We start from the raw sequence: 21,201 nt of genomic DNA on the forward strand, positions 1-21,201 counted from the left end.
CCAAACCTTACTTTGTTTGGATTTATCTGATTCGCTCATTATGTTGTCAATAAAATCCTACAAGGCAGATTTTTTAATTCATTAAATACTCAACAAGTTCGACTTCAATTGGCTTGGTTTCTCCATGTGACACATTTTAGCCAATAAAAGATGAATACGCTCACCGTTCCTTGAGATGATTTATGTACAGCTTGTTGATCGTGTTGGGCTTGCTGAAATGGGTTCGCCTAGCAGGTCATTTTAATTGGCTAATTCCACTGCATATCCCGCCTCATTTTTAAATCACCCCGCCTTATTTTGCTGTTTTTGCTTTTTTCATTGCTCGAGCTAGACGGTCTGTCGCTAGGTGAAGTGACGTCACACGGCGCTGGAACGCAATGATGATGGTGTGGCTATCCTTGCCGCCGTTTCAGTAAGTGGTGTGTTAACATCTTCTCCCCAGCCTCTCCCGCATGGAGTTTCGCACTGATCCTGTAGTTGCAACCTTGGACATGTCGGAAAGCAACGAGGGCCGAGACGGCAAGTCCTTGGAAGGGGATGACTACGAGAGTTTGCCACCCACTGCTTCCTTGGCGACGCACATGACAGCGGGCGCCGTGGCAGGGATATTGGAGCACACTGTGATGTACCCCGTGGACTCTGTCAAGGTAAAGGCTAGCTGGCTACCTAGCTAAATGAAGTTAGCCACAATAAGCACTCTGGCTAACCAGCTGGCCGACTAGTGCCAAAGTATAGCATCTGGTCTCTCATTCCTCAAAATAAATGCTACATGAGGTATTCTGTTATATGATAGCTAGCTAAGTTGTTGGCTTGCTAAGTGTAGCGACAGCAAACTATAATGTTAGTCTACAGTGAAACGACGTGGTTATAGTTAGCTAGCTGGCTAAGTATTGAGAACTGGTGACTAGCTCGTTTAGTTGCGACAGGCTAACAATCTTGGCTTGTTGGCTAGACAGTTGTGAAATGTGCAACTTTCTTTTACTTTACATACAGTAAGCTAACTTAGCAATGTGACAAGCCAGCTGCCTACAACAGACAACTTTTCTGTCGCCGTGTGTATGGGACTGTCGAATTGTCTGTTTTTTCAACATGTCAAAGACATACCGAGACCCTCACGCGTCAGTGAAGGTCACGGCGAGGTAAAGAGGAGAGCCCCCTCCGTTCAAAGTCGGTTTAATAATACGTGGCTGCAGTCCCAGCCATTGAGCAGTGAATGACACTTTTTTGGTAAGATTGACAGTGAACTTTTTATTGCCGAAACATGGATGTTAAAATTCCACTGAGTTTCTGTTAAGCCAGTTTCACGTGTCTAGAGTTGAGCGTATTCGGCATACTTCTAGCGTACACTTACTGACAGGTAGCCGGAACTTAAAAACAACTTTTTGTATGTTTGTAAATTAACTACTGTAAAAGTTAGCTACATGCCAGTAATCTTTTACTCTTGACTTGCTGGGCTCCCTAACGTAGTGTAAATTAACTGCTTGTGTGTGAAAGGTGCATGATTCCTGGTTTGTAATGTACTTTGCCCCATGCCTTTCTCTTTTGCAATGACAGGGATGTTCCTTTTCCTTCTGCTTCATCATTTACAGCAAGCTCAAGCGACAGGCTATCTCTCCACGCACCCCACAGTTCTGAACGATTCCACACTTGGACTGGACTTTTTTGTTTTATATTTTTTTCCAGGTCTGGTTATCTAATGGGCCCTTGTGAAAGTGCTGATGTCATGACTGTGTGGTGCAGTACCACTTCCCAAACAAAAGAGCTCAATCCTAAACTTGCACCAAGCCACGGGAAAGGACAGGTTTCAATTTGTTGGTTTGTTCATTTCTCAATGAAATGCAATGATTGTGCCTTTAATCGGGTGACACTGAGTGAGCCAGGGAGACGTGCGTGCGTCAGCCCACATCTGCCCAGAGCTAATCTCGCTTACATCCTGAGTCCTGACTTTAAAACAACAGTTTACTCAGACGCACACAAGGCCTCTGAATCACATGGACGTCTCTGCTTTTGTAGAGACGGTAGTCTGGGACGGCGGTCCCAAACCCAGCGGGGTTCTTTTCACCGGGTAGCTGTACTGTGAAGCTTGTACGTGGGCGAAAGAGAGCACGGTGTAGCAAAACTTTCCGTCGCAGCTAAACCATTACAATTAAATGACCTGACATTTTGCCAGATTAGCCTGTGCCTCCATTCAGCGGCTTTACTCGGCCATTGTGGCTACTTCCTTCTCTCTGGCTGCCAGGGTTTGATTGTTGGGCTCTTTGGCTCGATCCATCGTAATGCTACGAGACTGAGGACCAGACTCTACATGGCTGGGCAGCTCACATTCATACAGAACAACCCAGGCTTCATGTATCAAGCTGCTGTGAATCCACTGAAAATCTGCTTTAAATGGATGTTCTCACAAGATTAGATATGATGATGTATTTATTTGCTTATCAGTGTTTTTCCTCTTTGGCACATGTTTGTAACCCAATACTTGTGTTGTAGTATGATACCATGAATTTTGCACTCTCAGACATACTGTATTGTTAATTCAACGCAATGCTATAGACTTATGAAATTATCATGACAGGAGAAAGTGATTCTGGTGTTTTTTCCTGACTGTCAGAAACACCATACTGTAGGTAAAGGTAGGGTGACCATACGTCCTCTTTTTCCCGGACACATCCTCGTTTAGAGACGCATGTTTTAGGTCCCAAAACGAGGACATGTCCAGGAAAAAGAGGACGTATGGTCACCCTAAGTAAAGGACTTCTTTGTTTTTCACAAGTTACTCTTACCCACATGCTGCATCTAGAAAGTTGTCACAAGTGGGCTAATTGCTTGAACCACAGTAATCCTATCACTTTGGCTTGCACTGTGTTTAGTTCTTTTTATTATTTAAAAGGAACATGTACTGACTTACATCTACTTTGTTGTCATAATGAGTCAGCATTCAGAGCAGGGTGAGAAGTTTTAAGCCCAGCATTTCTCTTTAAAATCAGATAATCAATGAATACATTTTTGCAGCTTACTCAATCTCTTGTGTGGCACTTATCATACTTCTCTCCCATGTTTGTAAAAAGATGTTTGCATCGCCAACATGTGATGTAGGATTATGCGGACAGGAATCCGTTTCCTGTCGAGCTGTGAATTTTAGCATTCTCTGAATGATTTCTGTCATAGAGTGGCCATGACACCAGAAATTTTCCCTGGAAACGATACTAGTTACAGTACCTCAACACCCATGCAGATGTTATTTCTTCCCTGCTGTACCACAGGAAAAGTAACTCTTGTCATCTTAAATAACAGAGAGTTTATCTTAATAGTTTTATCTGTGTCATACAGACATGAGACCAAATGTAAATGTCAGTGACCAGTCTGAGCTACAGGACTCAGGGAAGAGAAGCTCAATTTAACTTTTGTTGAGAAACCAGTAGCTCGTCATAGTATTCATGACCCCCTCACAGTGCTCAGCTTTTTTGCCTTCCCCATTTACCTTTACTATTTTCTGCCACCTTTCTTTGCCTAACTCAGTTGAAGTATCAAAATTTTTAAATATTATCTTGCCACAAATTGCAAGGTTGTGGCCATAGCGAGTAGAAAAATAAATGTGTTGGAGTAGTATATTCTATGATAAATGTCAAAATCATCATCTGTCATTATTCCACCATGACTGGAATAGAAATGTGATGTTTGTAATTAAGTTTGTGAGTTAATACTGGAGCTATCAGTCATTCTGTAGTTTCTGTAGTTTCTATTGTGAAATGAAGTCCCACTGATATGATTTAGCTTCCTTGTTAAAAAAAAAAAAACCCACACCCAAATGGCCTAAAGCCTGCACACATTTTAAAGTTATGAAATTATACCAAGTGTGACTTACATTTACACATACTGTATGGGGAGTAAGGGCTAACTCAATTACTGTGTGTCATATTATAATATGATTGCGAAGTTTCATAAATTGAAATCAAGTTTGGGCTGTTAAGGAGTTTAATTTTATTTTATTTTCTTGATTTATTTTCAAGGATCAGAAAGACAAACCAAAATGCCATAGGGCTTCCTTATGTATAAATATGAGAGGCCGTAATGATTGCTTGATGCTGTGAATAATCCCTACAGGTCATGACTAAGTGCAGCCAATTTGACCATTGCATCTGAGGGACAGGATCCTGTTAATATGATGGCAGCATGATAATATTTTGCAGTGACAGCTTTTACAAGTTCATCGTGGATTTTTTAGCCCATATTACTGATCTGTGTGCATCTCTCGGGTCAATGATTTACCGTAGTCAGTTAGGTTTACTGCTCTGGCTGTCAGGGTGTGCATACAGAAGCATTTACAGTATACGAGGCAAAAGAAACCATTAAGAAGTGGGAGTTCTTGTCTGTATCTGGATTTCTGCACATTTTATTATGGGACAATGATCACAAAGACGGAAATGATAATACTGTACACAGTGCAGAATGTGACGTCATTTTGTCCAAAGTGGAAATTGCCAGTGTTATGAAACAGCAGTTTTGAACGTGTGTGGCATAAAGCGATGACAGCCGCAAGGCCCAGGCGGTTGTGCAATCCGTGCATTCTGACGAGTGTCTGCGAGCCGGCGTCTGCTTGTGTGCGTGTGTTCAGTGAGCGTACGGAGAACCTTGACCCACATTTGTGAAAGCCCGCCCTTGCCTCTGCTTTGTAGTAAGATTCCATAGTAAGCATTAATCAAAGCGTGAGCCCAAATGAGGAACCTCAGGTGCGTCATACTCAGGAATGTGAGTGACGCAGCAGCCAGGTCCTCCCACACTTTTCATTGAGCCCATTGTGCTGCAAGCTTTTCATATGTGATTCATAATTATGCATACATATGTATGGACATGCTTCCCTGTGAGTGAGATGTTGTAAATGCTGAATCTGTAAATTAAATGAAAACGCATACGCTTAAATCAAATCGTACATTTTTAATAAGTGGTTAATTATGTGGCAGTATACTCTGGATGTGATGTGGTTGAGTGAGACGTCAGTGTTGGAGAAAGAGGGAATGTGCCCCCTCAGTGGAGACTAAAAAGCATCCTTATTACTTCCCCTCTGAAACAGTGAATGATTCATCGGCAGCCTGAGAGATGATTCAGAGGCCATTAAGCAATTATGGAAGAGCTTGAGCGAAGAGGGATGGCGGCACAGTGAGCGTGGCCGGTTGCACGGGCTCCTGTGCTGTGCAGATGTGGATCCGCTGCGGTGCCGGCGCTGAAATGGAGGCTTCGCAGTCGTGTCTGAGCTGCTGTCTCTCTGCAGGTCCCCGCGTCGCCTGTGAGAAAATGACAGGGAGTTTTGTTGCGTGCCCCGCCGCTGTGGGCTTGGCTAAGGCGTTGGCTGCTATCTGCTTGGCCCAGCCGCGCAGCAGTGGCTGCAGGCACGCCTCTGTGTGTGTGCTCCTGCCTTGTCGGGAATCGGCCCCGCGCAGGCCAAGGGCGGGCTTAGCCTCCCACTCCCATGGAGCTGATTAGCAAACTGTTCGTCAAATGGCCCGGGCTCCTGGCAGCCTTGCGGCAAGCTCGCTCACCCGCACGCGCCGGCGCGCCTCCCTGCCTCAGGAATCCGCGCGGCTCCCACGCGGGCCCGCACGTCCTTCCCGCAAGGTGGCCGACTTCCAGCGCCTCCGTGCGCCGGGCTTCAGAGGTCACCGTGCGCTGTGTTTTTCAGGCCTGGCTGTACAGGGGCCCCCGCCCTGACTGATCCCACTAACTCCAAACAGAAGAACTTGTTCATCCAGTCAGGATGTGCTGATCACCCATGGTCTCTGCAGGCTGCCATGTGGTTCCACGAGCACAGGCCATCCCTGCGTTGTGTTAGAGTGCCTGGGGGGGGGGTGTGTCGTAAAATCAGACTTTCTCAGGCAGCGGTAGCTGAGTGATCCTGCACCACTCGAGGCCGCCTCCAGCCCTGCTTTTCTCTCCAGCCTGACCAGGCAGGATGAGCTGGTGAGATTTTTCCACTCCAATGCAAAATGGGCTCCTTTCCTTTTTGCTGAAAAGGGAGCCGTGTTCCAAACAAAATGACAGAAATAATTCAAACCACAGACACTGGGGATAAAGTTCCTTTCCTTACCTTTCCTGTGTCTTTCTAGGAAATAAAATATGTTTCCTAAAGGGAATAGCAAAAAAGTATTCGAAAAAGCACGTGCAGAAGGCACTTTTTTTAAACATTGCTGTGCTGCAGTGGAGTAGACATGTATTCCTGAAAACAGCTTTTTTTATATCCTGTTTTCAAATTCAAGCGTGCCAATATACAAGTAGGTGTCTGGTAACAAGACCTGTAATTTTAAAATCGTATTTGCTTTGTCTCCAACATAGAAATGGCTTTCAAAGAGTGAGTGTAAGTAACATTGTGCATTACTGAACAGTCATGCAGAGTTATTTGGCAGCGTCTGCATGCCTCAGTCTGCGTTTGTCTGTTCTGTGCATCATCTTCCCGTTAAAATGACCCTTATTACTTTTCCAGCTGGCAAAGGGTTAAATGTTTTTTTTTTTATTCCCCACAGTCTCTCTGCATCTCAAAATGTTTTGTATCTCATGCATCCACTGTTCCCTCCACTGAAGAACGCCTTAAGCCCATCAGGAATGTACTTCCTGGTGCTGAACCAAGACCTGTGGCAGTAAAACAACACAAACAAATGAGTCTTTGTGCATGACTCGGCAGAATTATTTCTCCCCATGTTTTATTTACTCTCATTGAATTATTCATATTTTGAATCAATATTTGTCTCGTCTGAGAAGAGTTCTTTACCTTTAGAAGTGTTCCACTGCCAAGCCCTCTGCAGTCAAGGCAGAATTTATGCGCTGATTTAATGAATTGTTGTTCAGTTTATCTCATGCAACAGAGTCAGGCAGAGCAGCCATTTTTTCGGCCCAAGGCACAGCAGTGCCCGGCCAGCCAATCCAGATTGAGCAAGCCTTGTTCCTGTAAATGGGCTTATGATTGCAAATTGAAACAGGAGCTGTCTGAATTTGTAGAAGGGCTAGGGCCAAGCAGCTGTTTGAGGATTACAAAAATTGTCCTGACAGGTTGTTTTGAATGGGGGTGTAAACACAGAATAAAATAACTGAAATTGCAACATGGTTTAATGACCTATTGAGCCCTCTCTGGGAGGTGAATTATTTGCTGTTTGCTTTCACTCTGTTACAAGTGTCAACTCTTAACCCTAATTTTTCTGAAAGGATGCTGGTACCTTTTTTTCATTGAGTTATTGTGTTAGATGCATTCACTTTTTTACAAAAAGCCAGGCTTGCATTGTAATAAAGTTGTTAGCCACATGAAGGCTACACTGAAGAATGCAAGCCACACCATGTTAATCACTTAATGGAAGCCGTTATTTGGATCTGTCACTGTCGGCACCCCTCCAATGTGTATCAGGATACAGAGGAGAGCCGCATTGGTGTACCCCCCCATCCCCTCTCACATTATTGTCTCCCTGGAGATTTAAGTTCATCTTCTCACAAGCTCTCTCAAGCGTCTACCAGCCTCGTCTCTCATGTGTTTTCCAGCATTGATTGCTTTGGTCTGGTATATCTACAGCTGGGCATTTTCAGGCCTGCATAAGGCTACACATCTCACGTGAAGGTATTTTACAAGAGTGGGGGGGGGGGGGGGGGGGGGTAATCATGTGTGTTGAATCATGAGTGAAGATTACCAACTGGAGTCGGTGAACTAATCTTTACATGCTGCCAGACACCTCATAAATCTGACTGATCTGGTGTGATGTCACTCCATTAAAGCTACATAAGTGCAGGTTGGGGCAGTGCACCAAACAGAAGGATTTGGCAGTGAGTTTACTTCAACTGAGTTTTGATGTTGTAGGGTTTTGTTGCAAATGTTGGGGAAACCTTAAGCTTTTTGAAATTAGGCAGGATTGAACAGATGCTGTTCAGAAAGCTTGTGTCTAATTACTGCTATCTGAATGAGATAAACCCATGCTCATTCCCTTCTCCTGTGGTTTATCTAGTGCAAAGCTGGTAAGTAGGTGGAATTACTAGGATAAGGAGGCTGCAAAGCTTGTGGAAATCAGATTTAAGCCTGTGTACACAGTACCTTGTTTCTGAGAAGCAGGTCTTTAGAGAAACCCCATATTAGCAACTGGCACAGGTTCAGCATATGACTCCCCAAGTTTCAGCACATTTTGGGCTGGGTTATAACAGCATAGGCACAGTCCACATTTGTCTTGCGCTCTTTTCCACGACAGTGTTGTAAGACAGCAAAGTACACAGCTACAGGGAAGAAAGTTAATTTTCTAAATGTGAGGTTACATGTAATTATATTGCAGCACTGGCAACCTGATCAGTACTTTCGGTGCCCTGGGTTTTTCTCTGGTTGAGTGACCTAGAAAGGAGCGAGGCAGAAATGAGAATCCCCATGCAGTCCCACGCTCACATTTGTTAATTCAGCGGGGTGACTCGGTGGGGGGGAATGCCAGTCATCCTTATAGTAATGAGCATGTCAAACGCCTCATCATTCACGATTTACATTTATTATCAGTATCTGTGCTACGGTGCTGTGTGCTTTCGGTTCATCTCCGGGGTTATGTTTTGCCATGTGCTTGCACAAAGAATAATTGAATCATGTGATTGCTGCTGATTCCGCAGCACCGGGGGGTTCGTCAGGTCAAACAACTCTAACTCTTGCATTGCCTTATTTTTAGTGTTGTCATGTTTAAGGGCGCTGTCCTCTCTTGTACGTGCACAGCATTCGCATTTTTAATTTGTCGCCGCAGTCTCCAACAGGTCTCTTTTGAGAGAACAGAAGGACACAGAACAGAACAAAGGCGCATGCACGATGTGAACTCGCTGACCCTGGGGTATTGTTATGCTGGGAATACATTTCCACATGCGTTCGAGTGTCAGGCTTTCAAAGGACCACACAGGTCTCAAGCAGGCGCACATTAGACATTCACATTTAGACACGGCCTCAATCACCTCACAGAAAAAGCTCATTTTACTGTCTTGTTCAAAATTGCTACATTTAAAAAAAAATTTCCCTTCCTTCTGTTCACTTAGGCTATGAAAATTTGAATTCACTCTTTTTGCATTATCACATTTGCTGTCAAATGTAATTGGACTTTAAATGTGAAACATTTAAATTAAGAGGGGTTCATAGTTTTTTGTGAAAGTTTATAGAAGACTTGAGTATCTCCCTGCCAGTCGTTATGTGTCCTGGTATAACTCGCATTATCAGCTGCTGCAGTTGAGTCTGATGTAAAGGAGGATTTTAGTGCACCGGAGGACACAAGTTTGGGATCTAAGATCATGTAGGTCTCCTCACTTCTCCTCTTGGCCCCAGAGGCACGCATGTTGGGCCGCCCATCTGGTCATAGGTGATAACAGGCATCAGCCCCCAAGTGGCTCCACCTGCTGTCTGCTCAGTTGGCAGTTGGGTCCTCCACCTACTGATTGCAAGCTTCTCTAACCAGAGAGCAGCAGTATTTGTTCTAGCCAGCTCTGGTCTCACGGTTGAGTGATGTGTGTCTTTCATGGGACGGGGGCGTTGGCCTTGTGGCAGGCCGTTTTGTTATACTGTACCCTGCCAAATTATTCAGACCACACAAAGCATGTTTTTTCGGGCGAAAATATAGGGCAGCTCAAGAGACGGACTGTTTCTATCTTCCGCCAGCATATTGCTTGTGCTTCCTTCCCTTTTCCCAACAATAAAATATCATTTTCATTTCCGTCTGATACATCTGGGGGCCGAGGGATGCAAAACCTTCCACAGAAGACTCGGGATGTTCTTTTTGGGGTTGTTTTGTCCAAAATTCAATTGGACAAAGCCCCTTATAGTTCTTGCATTTTCTCTCAGACAATGTCTTCCTCCCACTGTCAAGAGGAAATGTTTTTCATTATTGAATTTGAATGATTCATTTCTGTTTCGCAAAATATAGACCTGCCCTTGGTAAATTTACGTCTCCCTTCCTATTATTCACTCTTTTTTCTTGCCCCAAGCGCTTTCTCTTTCGTCTCCTCTCATACGTACCACCTTTTCTGCACCCATCCTCCGTCTGCTTTGCCTCCACATGCTCATTAATGTCTTCCTGTTTTAATTTCTCATCCCTCTTTCTCCCTCTGTCTCTCTCTGACCCCAAATCTCTCCCTTCCTCTCTGATTGTTTCAGACGCGGATGCAGAGCCTGCAGCCGGACCCCAAGGCACAGTACCGGAGTGTGTATGAGGCTCTCTGCCGGATCGTCCGGACCGAAGGGCTCCTCCGGCCCCTGAGGGGCCTCAACATCACCATGATGGGGGCCGGCCCCGCCCATGCCCTCTATTTCGCCTGCTACGAGAGGGTCAAGCGCGCGCTCAGCGACGTCATTCAGAACGGGGGCAACAGCCACATAGCCAATGGTACAGCAGTTAAAGAAATTTCCCATACAGTGTTTTTCCATTTTTTGGATGACCTACAAAGAGTAGTTATGTAAATGATGACAGCTGCAGACAACCAGATTTGGATATGGGTCCTTCCATGTGAGAAAATCTTTCCGACATAGAAATGAAACATGGGAAGTTACCTGTGATAAGGTAAATGCTGAAAAAAAAAAAAAAAAACAATGATAGATACAAGAACTCACTAAGGTTAATGCCTCCCTCTCTCATGTGTCAGTATGCATGTGTAGTTACCTTTTGCACAGTTGCTTTGAGCCTTGGAAATGCTTACATTTTGTAAATAGAAATTTACAACTGGTACATACTAGAAATAAGCCTTAGAACATGCTTGTTATTGATCTGGTTAAAATAATCGCTTAAGTTTGGTGAATAGCACAAAGGGCTATTAGAAGCATGATAATTTCATACAATCTAACACAATTTATTTATTAATTATAATTTAAATATTTATTAATGCAGCAAATTATCATCCATGTTGCATTAATGGAAATTACTGGTGTGGTCACTGTTGTCAAAAATATCATACAACTTTTCAGGTAACACTGCAATGGTAAAATAGTATTTTGAGGAATATTCATAGAGAGATAGCTAGCTAATACATTCATTGCAGACCCTCTTGTCTTGTGTATTTGTAAGTTCAATACGTAATGAGTATTACATTTAGAAAAAGAGATGAGGTTTTACACAGAATTATTCACGCATATTCTAACTATGAATGTGATACTGTGGTGTGTTACTCCACTCGCATGCTGTATGGTTGTTAACATTCTCACCTTATGACTTGGGAAATGTGTGAAGTGTTTCAGTAATGAATCTGGTTGTGACCCAGACTAATGACTGGTTATCTCCCCATACAGGAGTGGCAGGAAGCCTGGCCACTGTGCTTCACGACGCAGTGATGAACCCCGCTGAAGGTAACGGCAAAGTTGTGCATGTAGCTCCAGAAAAAAAAAGAATGCCCTCCCCCTGTCTTTGTCTGCAGTTGTGTGGCAGCAGTGTGCTGTAGTGGTAGGGTGCAGGGCTTGTAATCAAAAGGTTGCTGGTTCAGTTCCCCACTGGGGCACTGTTGTTGTACCGTTGGGCTAGGTACTTAACCCAGAATTGCCTCAGTAGAATGTCCAGCTGTATAAACCATTAAGGTATGCGAATCACTCTGGATAGGAGCATCTGCTAAATGACAATAATGTAATGTAATGTAAATAACCTAAGCAATACAACTGGCTAGTCTCACCTATCTGATGAGAGTGATCCGTCTTCTGTTTCTCCTGTGTCTGTGATATTGGAGCTCATGTTTGTGGTTCATCTCACTGATGCATTTCCTTGTGTGTTCGCTCCCCCCCCCCTCCCTCTATGGCAGTGGTGAAGCAGCGCATGCAGATGTACAACTCTCCGTACCGGGGCCTGTTGGACTGTGTGCGGACGGTGCGGCGCACAGAGGGGCTGGCGGCCTTCTACCGCAGCTACAGCACGCAGCTGACCATGAACATCCCCTTCCAGGCGGTGCACTTCATCACGTACGAGCTGATGCAGGAGCAGCTCAACCCCCACAGACAGTACCACCCGGCCAGCCACATCCTGTCGGGCGCGGCGGCCGGGGCCGTGTCGGCGGCCGTCACCACCCCGCTGGACGTGTGCAAGACGCTGCTCAACACGCAGGAGAACGTGGCGCTGAGCTCGGTGCACATCAGCGGCCACCTGTCGGGCATGGTCAACGCCTTCAGGACGGTGTACCGCCTCGGGGGCCTGCCCGCCTTCTTCAAGGGCGTGCAGGCCCGCGTCATCTACCAGATGCCCTCCACCGCCATTGCCTGGTCCGTTTACGAGTTCTTCAAGTACTTCCTGACCAAGCAGCAGCTGCAGCGAGAGCCGGTGACCGCGGCCGGGCCCAGCTGAGGAAGGGTCATGGGGACAGGGGTAGCAGGTACCGCCCAAACCGGGGCGACTTTGATCCCGGGACCACCTGAGAGCGGGACACCTCAGAACAGAGGTGTTGCTGGGCTTTGCCGTGCTTGTCAGTGTTGTTCTTTTGTCTCTTACACTTGGTCTGTTCACTCCCTAGGAAGCCACTGTTCCAAAACGAAAGAGGTCTCGAAAACTCTCTGAAGGGAGCAGGGCAGGCCCATGGAGCTCTCCGGGGAGTCTCCAGGACTCACCATCTCTCACCTCTGCCCATTCTCTCCCATGGTCCTCCTTTCTGTTTCTCTATTTATTTTTTCTGAGAAGGTGTCCTGTTACAAAACACATGAAAGCTAATGAAGTCACACTCCAAAGCTTTTCATTAGTGAGGAGAGGAGAACGGCAACTTCGCAGGGCAGCAGTGTTTTTTTTATCTCTAAATAATGGCCCACAACACTTTCTCACACTCTAAAAATGATGGTCCATGTAGTGACTCAGTATGTACTTCTACCACAATGTTTTGCTTCATCCGTTTGTTTATAGATTGAAAATGTAGGAAATTGTATTTATTTTACTTGCTTTTCAGAGCTAGCGTTTCAAGGTTTCGGAAGAGACACACGGCTATTTTTTGTTTTATTTCCTTGTATATTTATAAGTGACTGTTTAATTTAACACATTCCTTAGTCTTGCCGTGCAGCAAACGCGGAACAATTGTGCTTTAAAAGTGCCTCAATACTGTGCGCTGCCTCTCTTAAAAATCTGTGGCCAGAATTTATCGCGCAGTTCAACAGTATCTCTGGCCATTGAGAGTGCCCCTGTTGATTCTGTGAAAAATACAAGTGCACTTTAAGATGGCATAATTCATAGGACATGGCACAGTATTGGTAAGCACAATTGCCCTACTGTGTGAAAAACTTCCACATAAATCCATAGGTCTGGCCCAAATTAAACTTAACTGAACCTGATAACATTTATTTATGCATTTAAAAGAGAAATTGAATAATATAACGTTTTATCCTAATTCACAGCAGGGCTATTTAAGCGTTCGTTTGAAGCTGTTTTGCCCCGTTGTACTTTGTGATGGTACCCATGAGAAGAACTGACAAATTCACGCTTTGTTAAAACCACAAAGGGGTGATTGTTTTATCAAAGGCTACAGGAGCTGGAGTTAAGAACCAGAACTGGAAATCAGAGTTGCACTTCCACTGAGCTTGCCATTCATCTAAAAACCAGTGCGTCAAGCTTTTGTGACTCTAAACCCCAATGCATGGGTGCAGTGGCGAGAAATCTGACATTTGTTCTAGTCAAAAGGGACAACAAGGGTGTCGTCTGTCATAAGTGTTTTCAACACTCCAGTCTTTTCTATACAGCTTGCACCCCACAGAGCACGCATGCTAGAAAAGTGTTCTCTTTGTCCCCCTTCCCTTTACATAGCAAAGCATTTAGGCCAGCAGGGCCCAAACTCTTTTTTTTGTATATGTTGAAATCACGCACAATTGTTTGTTACTGTAAATAATATATTGCTGTATAGTATTGCAGAGAAACGTCAGCTTTGGAGGTTTTTGTTGTGAAAGCTTGCTGCAGAGCACCGCATTATGCAGGTCCCAAGGTGGTCCAAAAAAGAAAACTTTAAAATGTCAATGCTTTATGCGCACACCAAAGTGGGGTGCAGGTGATTTAGGCGTAGATGCCCCCGTTCCACTGCACTCTGAAACATCTGTGATGTTTTCCCCCTTCATGTCCTTCAATCTAACCAAGTATCTTCTGAAATGTTTGTGTGTTGCCTGTACATATTAACAGTCAGCGAAGAGCCATGTAAGTGTGTGTAATCTGATCTTGTTTGGGGGGAATGTGACTGAGCTGCGTCATGATCTCACTTTATTTTCTTCTTGATCTCCATGCCTGGGGGAGCCAACCAGCAGGACTTCCAGTTATTTGAACACTGGTATGCGTTTCACAGTGGCATAATCAAATTTCAGCTGGTTGGCGCAGAATACTTGGATGCGTTTGGTGAGATTGGGGCCATTACTGGATACCGACCGGTTCAGTTGGCAATGAACAGAGGCGATGTGGGTTTTTTTTCCATCTGGTCCAGATCTTGTCACAAGCACCCCGTGCTCCTGCCACAATCTTCCCATCATATCAAGCCTGCATCTCTCCCCTCGGAAGTTGGACATTCCTTTAAATATTGCCAGATTCCCCACCAAGTTGCAAGTCTTGTTTGTTTGCTTTTAATTAAATGCTTTTTTAATTTTTAATTTATCCCAGTGGCGCATATATAGTTTTCCAACGATCTAACCCAAAACAAATGTTGTCTTTTCCCCTCACCACTTTCCAGTCCCCAAAAAGAAAAGTTCTGCTTTGAGGTGCTGTGATTGTGTGAGTACGTTTGTGTCTGTGTGTGCACGCGCACATGAACGTGTTGTGCTCGCAGATGTGTAGCTTTAAAAGCGGGGCAGTGAAGGCCAATGTACTTGTGAACATTCATGTTCCAGAGGATTGAAGCCAGCCTGTCTCCTGAAGCTTCTTATGGCAGTGAACTCTTTTTTTTCTTCAGGCTCTTACTCCACAGGTATTTTCTGCCAGAGTGAAAGTACATTCAGCTTTTGAATTTTTTTTTTTTTTTTTTTTGTATGTCCATATCACATGGGGGCTTGGTGCCTTTTGTCCTTTCCGTGCATCTATGCATTTTATTTTTTTAATTAATTATTTTTTTCACCATCATAAAAGCAGTGGCCTTTTCCACCTTACACGTGGGAACTGACATTGATGAAAAACATTTCTGGGTGTGTGTGCGCGTGTGTGTGTGCTTTCGTGTCGGGGGTGGGGGCTGGGGCGTCGGCGTCAAGTCTCTTAGCTAAATTGGTAATTTTATGGGGCCTTATGCAAGAATCTCAAGTAGAAAGACTTACCAATGGGGAACAGTGGGAAATTCACATATTTCTCTGCTCTGTTGATTGTTGGGCAATGAAATGAGTGCTGACTATTTTCAGATATTTTGACATGTTTTAGCTTGTTTTGTATAAGATTTAATTGCACCTTTACTTTTTTGCTAAACCTCAGCCATTACCCACAAAAATGCAAAGCAACTGCAAACATGGATTTACTTGACAGCCAGTGAACATGTATATAAACAGTGTGGTCAGTTATTGCATTGGAAAAACAGACATGGCATATTTCAAGTACAATTCAAAATGATACCTTTTTGTTATATTTGTTAAGAAGACATCACATTATTGTTATTTAGCAGAGGCTCTTTCCCAGAGCGACATACAATTTTATCCATGTACAGTTAGTTTAATGAGGTAACTCTACCTTTCCAAAGGGTACAATGCCAGTGCCCCAGCAGGGAATTGAACAATATTTTAGTCACAAACCCAGCGCCTTACCACTGCACTACACAGCTGCCATGTTTGTGCAGAGGTTACATTGACATGTTTTATAGGGCTTTTAGTATCTAACAGTGCTGGACAGATTGTCAGTTCGTTGTAACTTTATTATAAAGCACTTGCAGTATCTTTTGGAGGCTTTTTTTTCCCAAATAACAGTTCAGTACTTGCATTACAAGGTGCATAGATGGGACTGAAATTTGCTAGAAAAACCACAAAAGCAAGTCTTCATTTATTTGGCTTTTTGTGCACTTAGTGTTTGTTTGTCAGTAAGGAAATGGGCAATAATGAGTATGGAGAAGTCTCTTATTATCAATCTGTTCAGACATTTCTCATCCATTCATTGAGTTATCCCAAATTATCCAGGTTACTGGGTAACATTCAGTTCTCTCCTTATATGCAAGCCCGATTTACTACTTTGTTGCTGTCATGATCCTGTTGCTGCAAGAGGAAAACAGAAGCAAGACACTTAAAGCCTTCCTTCTAACTTGATATTTGAAGCATTTCGCTTATAGTATGGAAAATATGTTGTACATTTTATGCTTTGCCCTTTAATGTTTATGGAGAATTGAAGAATTTTGTCCTTGTCTGAGGATATGTTTGTCATGAAACATTTTTTGCTGCTTTCTTGCGCACAATGAAAGAGGGGAAACAGTGGGATGATATTTTTTAAATATAGAGTGCCATCTAGAGAACAAGAATATTTTCAATTTGGAGATAAAAATGAGACGCAGATGTTTTTATGATTGTGGTCATGCTGCTACAGTTTATAACACTGGAGCTGAAATAAAATATAAGTAATCATGTCTTGGGGGTGTTTCTGAGTTTTCTTTTGCTCATGTCTAACAGTATATGTAACTTGTTGAAATGGTACAAAAAGGGATTGATTCAATTTTAGCAATGGCACAACTTAACCGTGGAGTGCATTCCACTGAGTGCCTTTTAGTTCTTAAAATGTTACCTTGATGGGGGAGGTTACAGTAGATGTCCATCTTTATTGTTTCCCTCATAACATTGGTTTAAAAGATACTGAAAACAGTTCAGGACGTTAATTAATTAATATGACATAATTTGCCTTTGTTAATGTGATAGTCTTTCTGCCCATTCGGAACGTCCCCAGAGCACCTGCATAGTTTTCCATTTAATTACGTGGTTTCCTTTAGTAACTTCTTTGCATTGTAGGTCTAACTTAAACCTCCAGCTACTATACTATAGTAAATGCTGCGTACACTGCCCTAATCGTAGGCAAACATGGCTTCAGCTAGTTACCATAGTTGGGCAAGAGAAAAAATTATTTTTAACCCTCTTCGGCCTGCGTAGTTTTCTAGCGTTGCTAAAAGCCTGGTCGTCCCCAAATAGTAGGCAACCAGAAAACGTTTACTTTTATTACCAGACGAAACGCAAAATTAAAGATTTCGCGGTTAGATTTTTTTTGACACTGTTACTGTTTTCTGGTTTACAGCGGTCATTTTTTTTTTTTTTTTGAAGAGAACTGCGCAGTTCAGTACGTGTTGCAGATGCAAGCTCTGGCCCGGTGTACGAGGGGATTCAAAACGTTCTAGTTCAAAAACGGTTTATTTAGAGGCATTACGTACGACAAGTATGCCTGTGTCGAACCTGTTCGCACACGGCCATTTCGCTTGATGCACACTAAAGTCTCAGGCCTCTAAGCTGAAACTGATACTACCGTCAAGTAGTAGCCTATGCCAATGGCTTGCCCAGTCCCCTCTATGTATTTCCGGAAGTTGTGGCAGTAATGTTTTCACCAAGAATGAACGTTCTCTCAGCCTTTACATACCAGTCTCCAACAGTACATGACCAGGAGAGAAACTTTTGCCAACGTGGTCATGCTTGACAGTCGGACAACATAATGACAAAGTATCGCCAGTGAACACGTGCCAAAGGTGGGTTGTTTAATCACATTAACGTTAATGTATTAATAAAATTAAACTATTTTCTAATGCATGCAGTATATAGCTAGTTTTTTGGGACCAAAACCTATAGTCAACAATGTTGCCTTTAATGGATGCCCTTGTATGTTTAATAGGACATCCAGTAGAGGGCAATGTTGCCTAAAAGATAATGTAGGCCATCAGCCTCTATCTCCTAAAGCGTAGGTTTTACTTACGAAATGAATGGACGGGTGAGTTCAAAGAATAGTTCCACTGTTTGTATTTCCTTTATTGAAGAACTGTTCTACACTGTGAATTTTAAGAAGTGAATGACTTCCTGGTGATTACAGTGAGAGAGTCAACGCTGAAAGTTAGGATACACCCCAAACAGAGCCTGGGTGTATTTGTCCCTTTTTGGAATGTCTCAAGCCAATCTTGGAGTTAAATTGAAAATATTGAATATAGGGTTGAATACAAAATTGACTGAATGATTAATTCTGTGAGTCAATCAAAGTGAATCACATTTTCATACATTCCTTAAAGGAGTTAATGACATTAGTGTATTCATTCTCTCTGATAAAGAATGTAAAAACAAAAATTAAAAACACGTGATTTATTTAGTAGAAGGAGTGGCATTACATAAGAATATTTTTAAATCTGTGATGGGCCTCAAGTATTGGTGGGAACAAAAGGAAGTTCAAAGGATGTATACAGAGGCAAAGCCAAAGTTATGGTACACATTTCAAATATTAACAAAAATAGCTTAGTCTTTGTGAGATATGAGATGACATTTAAATAGATCCCACATTTAAAATGAATTTAAAATTTGAATGAACAGCTGCACTGATTAGTAGTTTAAAAAGTTATACATTTTACAGTAGACTTGGTTCCATATATGTTCGGTTTTAGTACTTGTACCTCCTGTAGGTCTGGATTATGTAGTGTAACCCATTACCCCAAAAGAAAATATTTGTGGGAATTGCTCCCTTAAAAAATGGGGGAGCTCAGAAGCAGATTTTTAATAAAACGGTTTCATGTAAAACAATATATTCCGATGTATATTACACCTTATCTGTAAGAAATAAAGAGCTGTTAGAATTGAGAAACTCTTTTACCCTATCAGATCAAGGACTGAACCTGACCCAACTTTAACACACTCCCTTCAGCAGGCTGGAGTTTTGAGCTGCTTTGTTGTGTAACTGGTATCACACACAAAGATGGTAGGTTTTGCAGCCCTTAGTTACCAGCACACTTCTTGAAATATTGAATGCATAGAAGCAACAATGGCCCTTCAATAATTATCTTTATAGAGCACTTGTCTGTTGGTCGGTGGAAGTACAACATGCGGCATAGAGTTGTCACATAGATATGCATATACATGATGGCAACGGGAAAAAAGAACTTCTGTTATGTTTCCTTTTTATATCATTGAAGTAAGGAATTGTAGACACACCAAATCATTACAACAGTTGTTTGAAGTTTGTTGCAGCTTCAGCACCGCAGATCACATGATTAATGCTCTTTGTGCTGAAGATTTGCAACTGAATTTAGCAGTGCTATTTATAGAAAGTGTTCATTTGGTATTCATTATTGTGGGTACTGTGTGGCGCCGACCCTCTGACTCCACCATGCTGGTGGGCATTATACGTACTTCCCTCTTAGTGATTACTTTTACATAAGTTCCACTCCCCTTACCTGTCCTGGGACACGTACTCGCCTGGTGGAATTGTCAGCCCTTTGTTTGTTGTTTTCCTATCCAAAATGTGCTGGCTGTTTATCTGGAGTGGATGAATGAAAGCCCCCTCTGCTGGTCTCAAGCCCTCGTGGTACTCCTCCTCTCTGTAATCACTTCATCTGCGGTAAACTGTCCCACCACTTTGTGTTTCTATCTCAGAGATAAGGCCGTTATTAGAGGGCTTTGACAGAGCGGGTCTTGGCACTCACAGTCCGCATTGGCTCGCTCGTGTAAGGGGTCGCAATCGAAGCCGGAGATCTGGTGTGTCGGATGCGAGGGGGCGTATCTCTGGATGGGAGAAGAAAGGAGCCGTGCTGGTACTGTAACATCAGAGATCCAGTTTCACCGGGCCTGCCTGGGAAGTTTATGAAGCTTCCCTTGTGGGTCGGAGCGGGGCTGTTTAAAGGAGACTTATCAGCCGCTGCAAATTTGTCAGCCAGTCACGGCATATTGGAGAGCCAACAATGGTTCTCTTTGTGGAAGAGCTTGGTGTTCCCCTCTTTTTTAAAGAAGGAAATCTGTTTGTTTTCCTTAGCGTGAATGGGCGCTATGAGGAGCTGGATGACGGTACAGACTGACGACCACATTGCGCGCAGGATCTTAAGAGCCAATCAGATCACGAGGGAGATAGGACAGACAGATTCACATGCTGGGGCCCAGGGATGCCTGTTGTGCGGAGTAGAATGCCATTCACGTTACATGCGAGACTGACGTAAAATGCTCAGTTAAGCTCTAAAATGCCACAACTTGTTCAAGTCATCAATTGAAACAGAAGGGCAGCAGATGTATGGTACAGTGACATAAAATCAAGCTTAAGCAGGATCAGTCTTGAATTTAACTCACTTTGCCATGTTTGAAACATAGCCATGGAGGAATTCTTAAAAAATTAACTTGACAGTTTTTTTATTAATGTTTTTTGTTTGCTTTCACTACACTGCTTAAACTGCTTTAGCATATGGCCAGAATGTAACCTTGAAGTGGCCTTTTTGCCGCAATTTGGCAGTCAGTTGAATCACCATGCATTGATAGATAAGTCATTTGTAACCAGGTCTTTCAGAGTTAATCAAGGTGGCTGTCTTCCTGCCAAAGTTTACACTGGTATGAAACCCAGCCTCTGTGCTACTGATGTGAAATGTGTCATGTAATTTGCCTTCATGTTGTTTTTGGAAAGGCACACATGTGAACAGAGTGGGAATTGCAGGGTTGTAAACAAGACTGGAACCATAAATGTCAAAACATGTTTTGTGTTGTGTACGGTGTGACCCTGTGGCCTGTCAGAGTGAAAGGAGAACTCTGGGCAGACCGCAGACGTCTCCCACATCTTGTTGTTTATACCCTGTGACCTTTCATTAATCAAAAGAGTAATAATGAATGGTGCAGGTTAGGGCAGGAAGACTGGCGTTACATATCTTTGTAACTAAATTAGATCTGGGTATTGAAATTTGCACACATTCTTTCTTTATGTTTGGCAAATTTCTTTGGATGCTGGTATCCACTGACTGTGTAATATGAGAAACAATTTTATATCCAAAAGTGGCACAAGACGAAAGTATGAGAGATGAAGGAACTGGCTTTGCTCCATGTTAAAGTTTCCTCTAGAGGGCAGTGGCAGCTTCCAGCTTTGAACACAGGTTGCAACAGCCCCTAAGTTACTATGCTTATTGTTGTAGGTGTTTGACATCACTTGAGTACGTTAGCAGGTTTTATATAGTTCATTCTGGTTTGTAAGGGGATGACTCAATGTTTGCACTGTAGTGTGGCAAGATTTCATTTAGTAGGCTGGTAATAACTTTACCTCTGTGCCAATTTTCTATTGTATTGATTCCTTCAAAAGGTGCAGTGAAGACGTTGCTGACTTTGTTCCATTTGTGTACGTCAACATTCTGCAGTGT

The 21,201-nt window shown here is 43.2% G+C and overlaps 1 protein-coding gene across 1 annotated transcript; it reads left to right on the forward strand.

The window, feature by feature from the left end:
- The first annotated feature begins 375 nt into the window (after positions 1 to 375).
- Positions 376 to 14,857, forward strand: slc25a37 (solute carrier family 25 member 37). The gene is made up of 4 exons (XM_036528062.1): positions 376 to 647; positions 10,130 to 10,358; positions 11,255 to 11,311; positions 11,755 to 14,857. The coding sequence occupies exons 1-4, from the start codon at positions 453 to 455 to the stop codon at positions 12,288 to 12,290; spliced, it is 1,017 nt and encodes a 338-aa protein (XP_036383955.1). The 5' UTR covers positions 376 to 452; the 3' UTR covers positions 12,291 to 14,857.
- Positions 14,858 to 21,201: the final 6,344 nt, after the last annotated feature.

Source organism: Megalops cyprinoides, chromosome 4 (genome assembly GCF_013368585.1).
Source record: "Megalops cyprinoides isolate fMegCyp1 chromosome 4, fMegCyp1.pri, whole genome shotgun sequence".
Lineage (NCBI taxonomy): Eukaryota > Metazoa > Chordata > Actinopteri > Elopiformes > Megalopidae > Megalops > Megalops cyprinoides.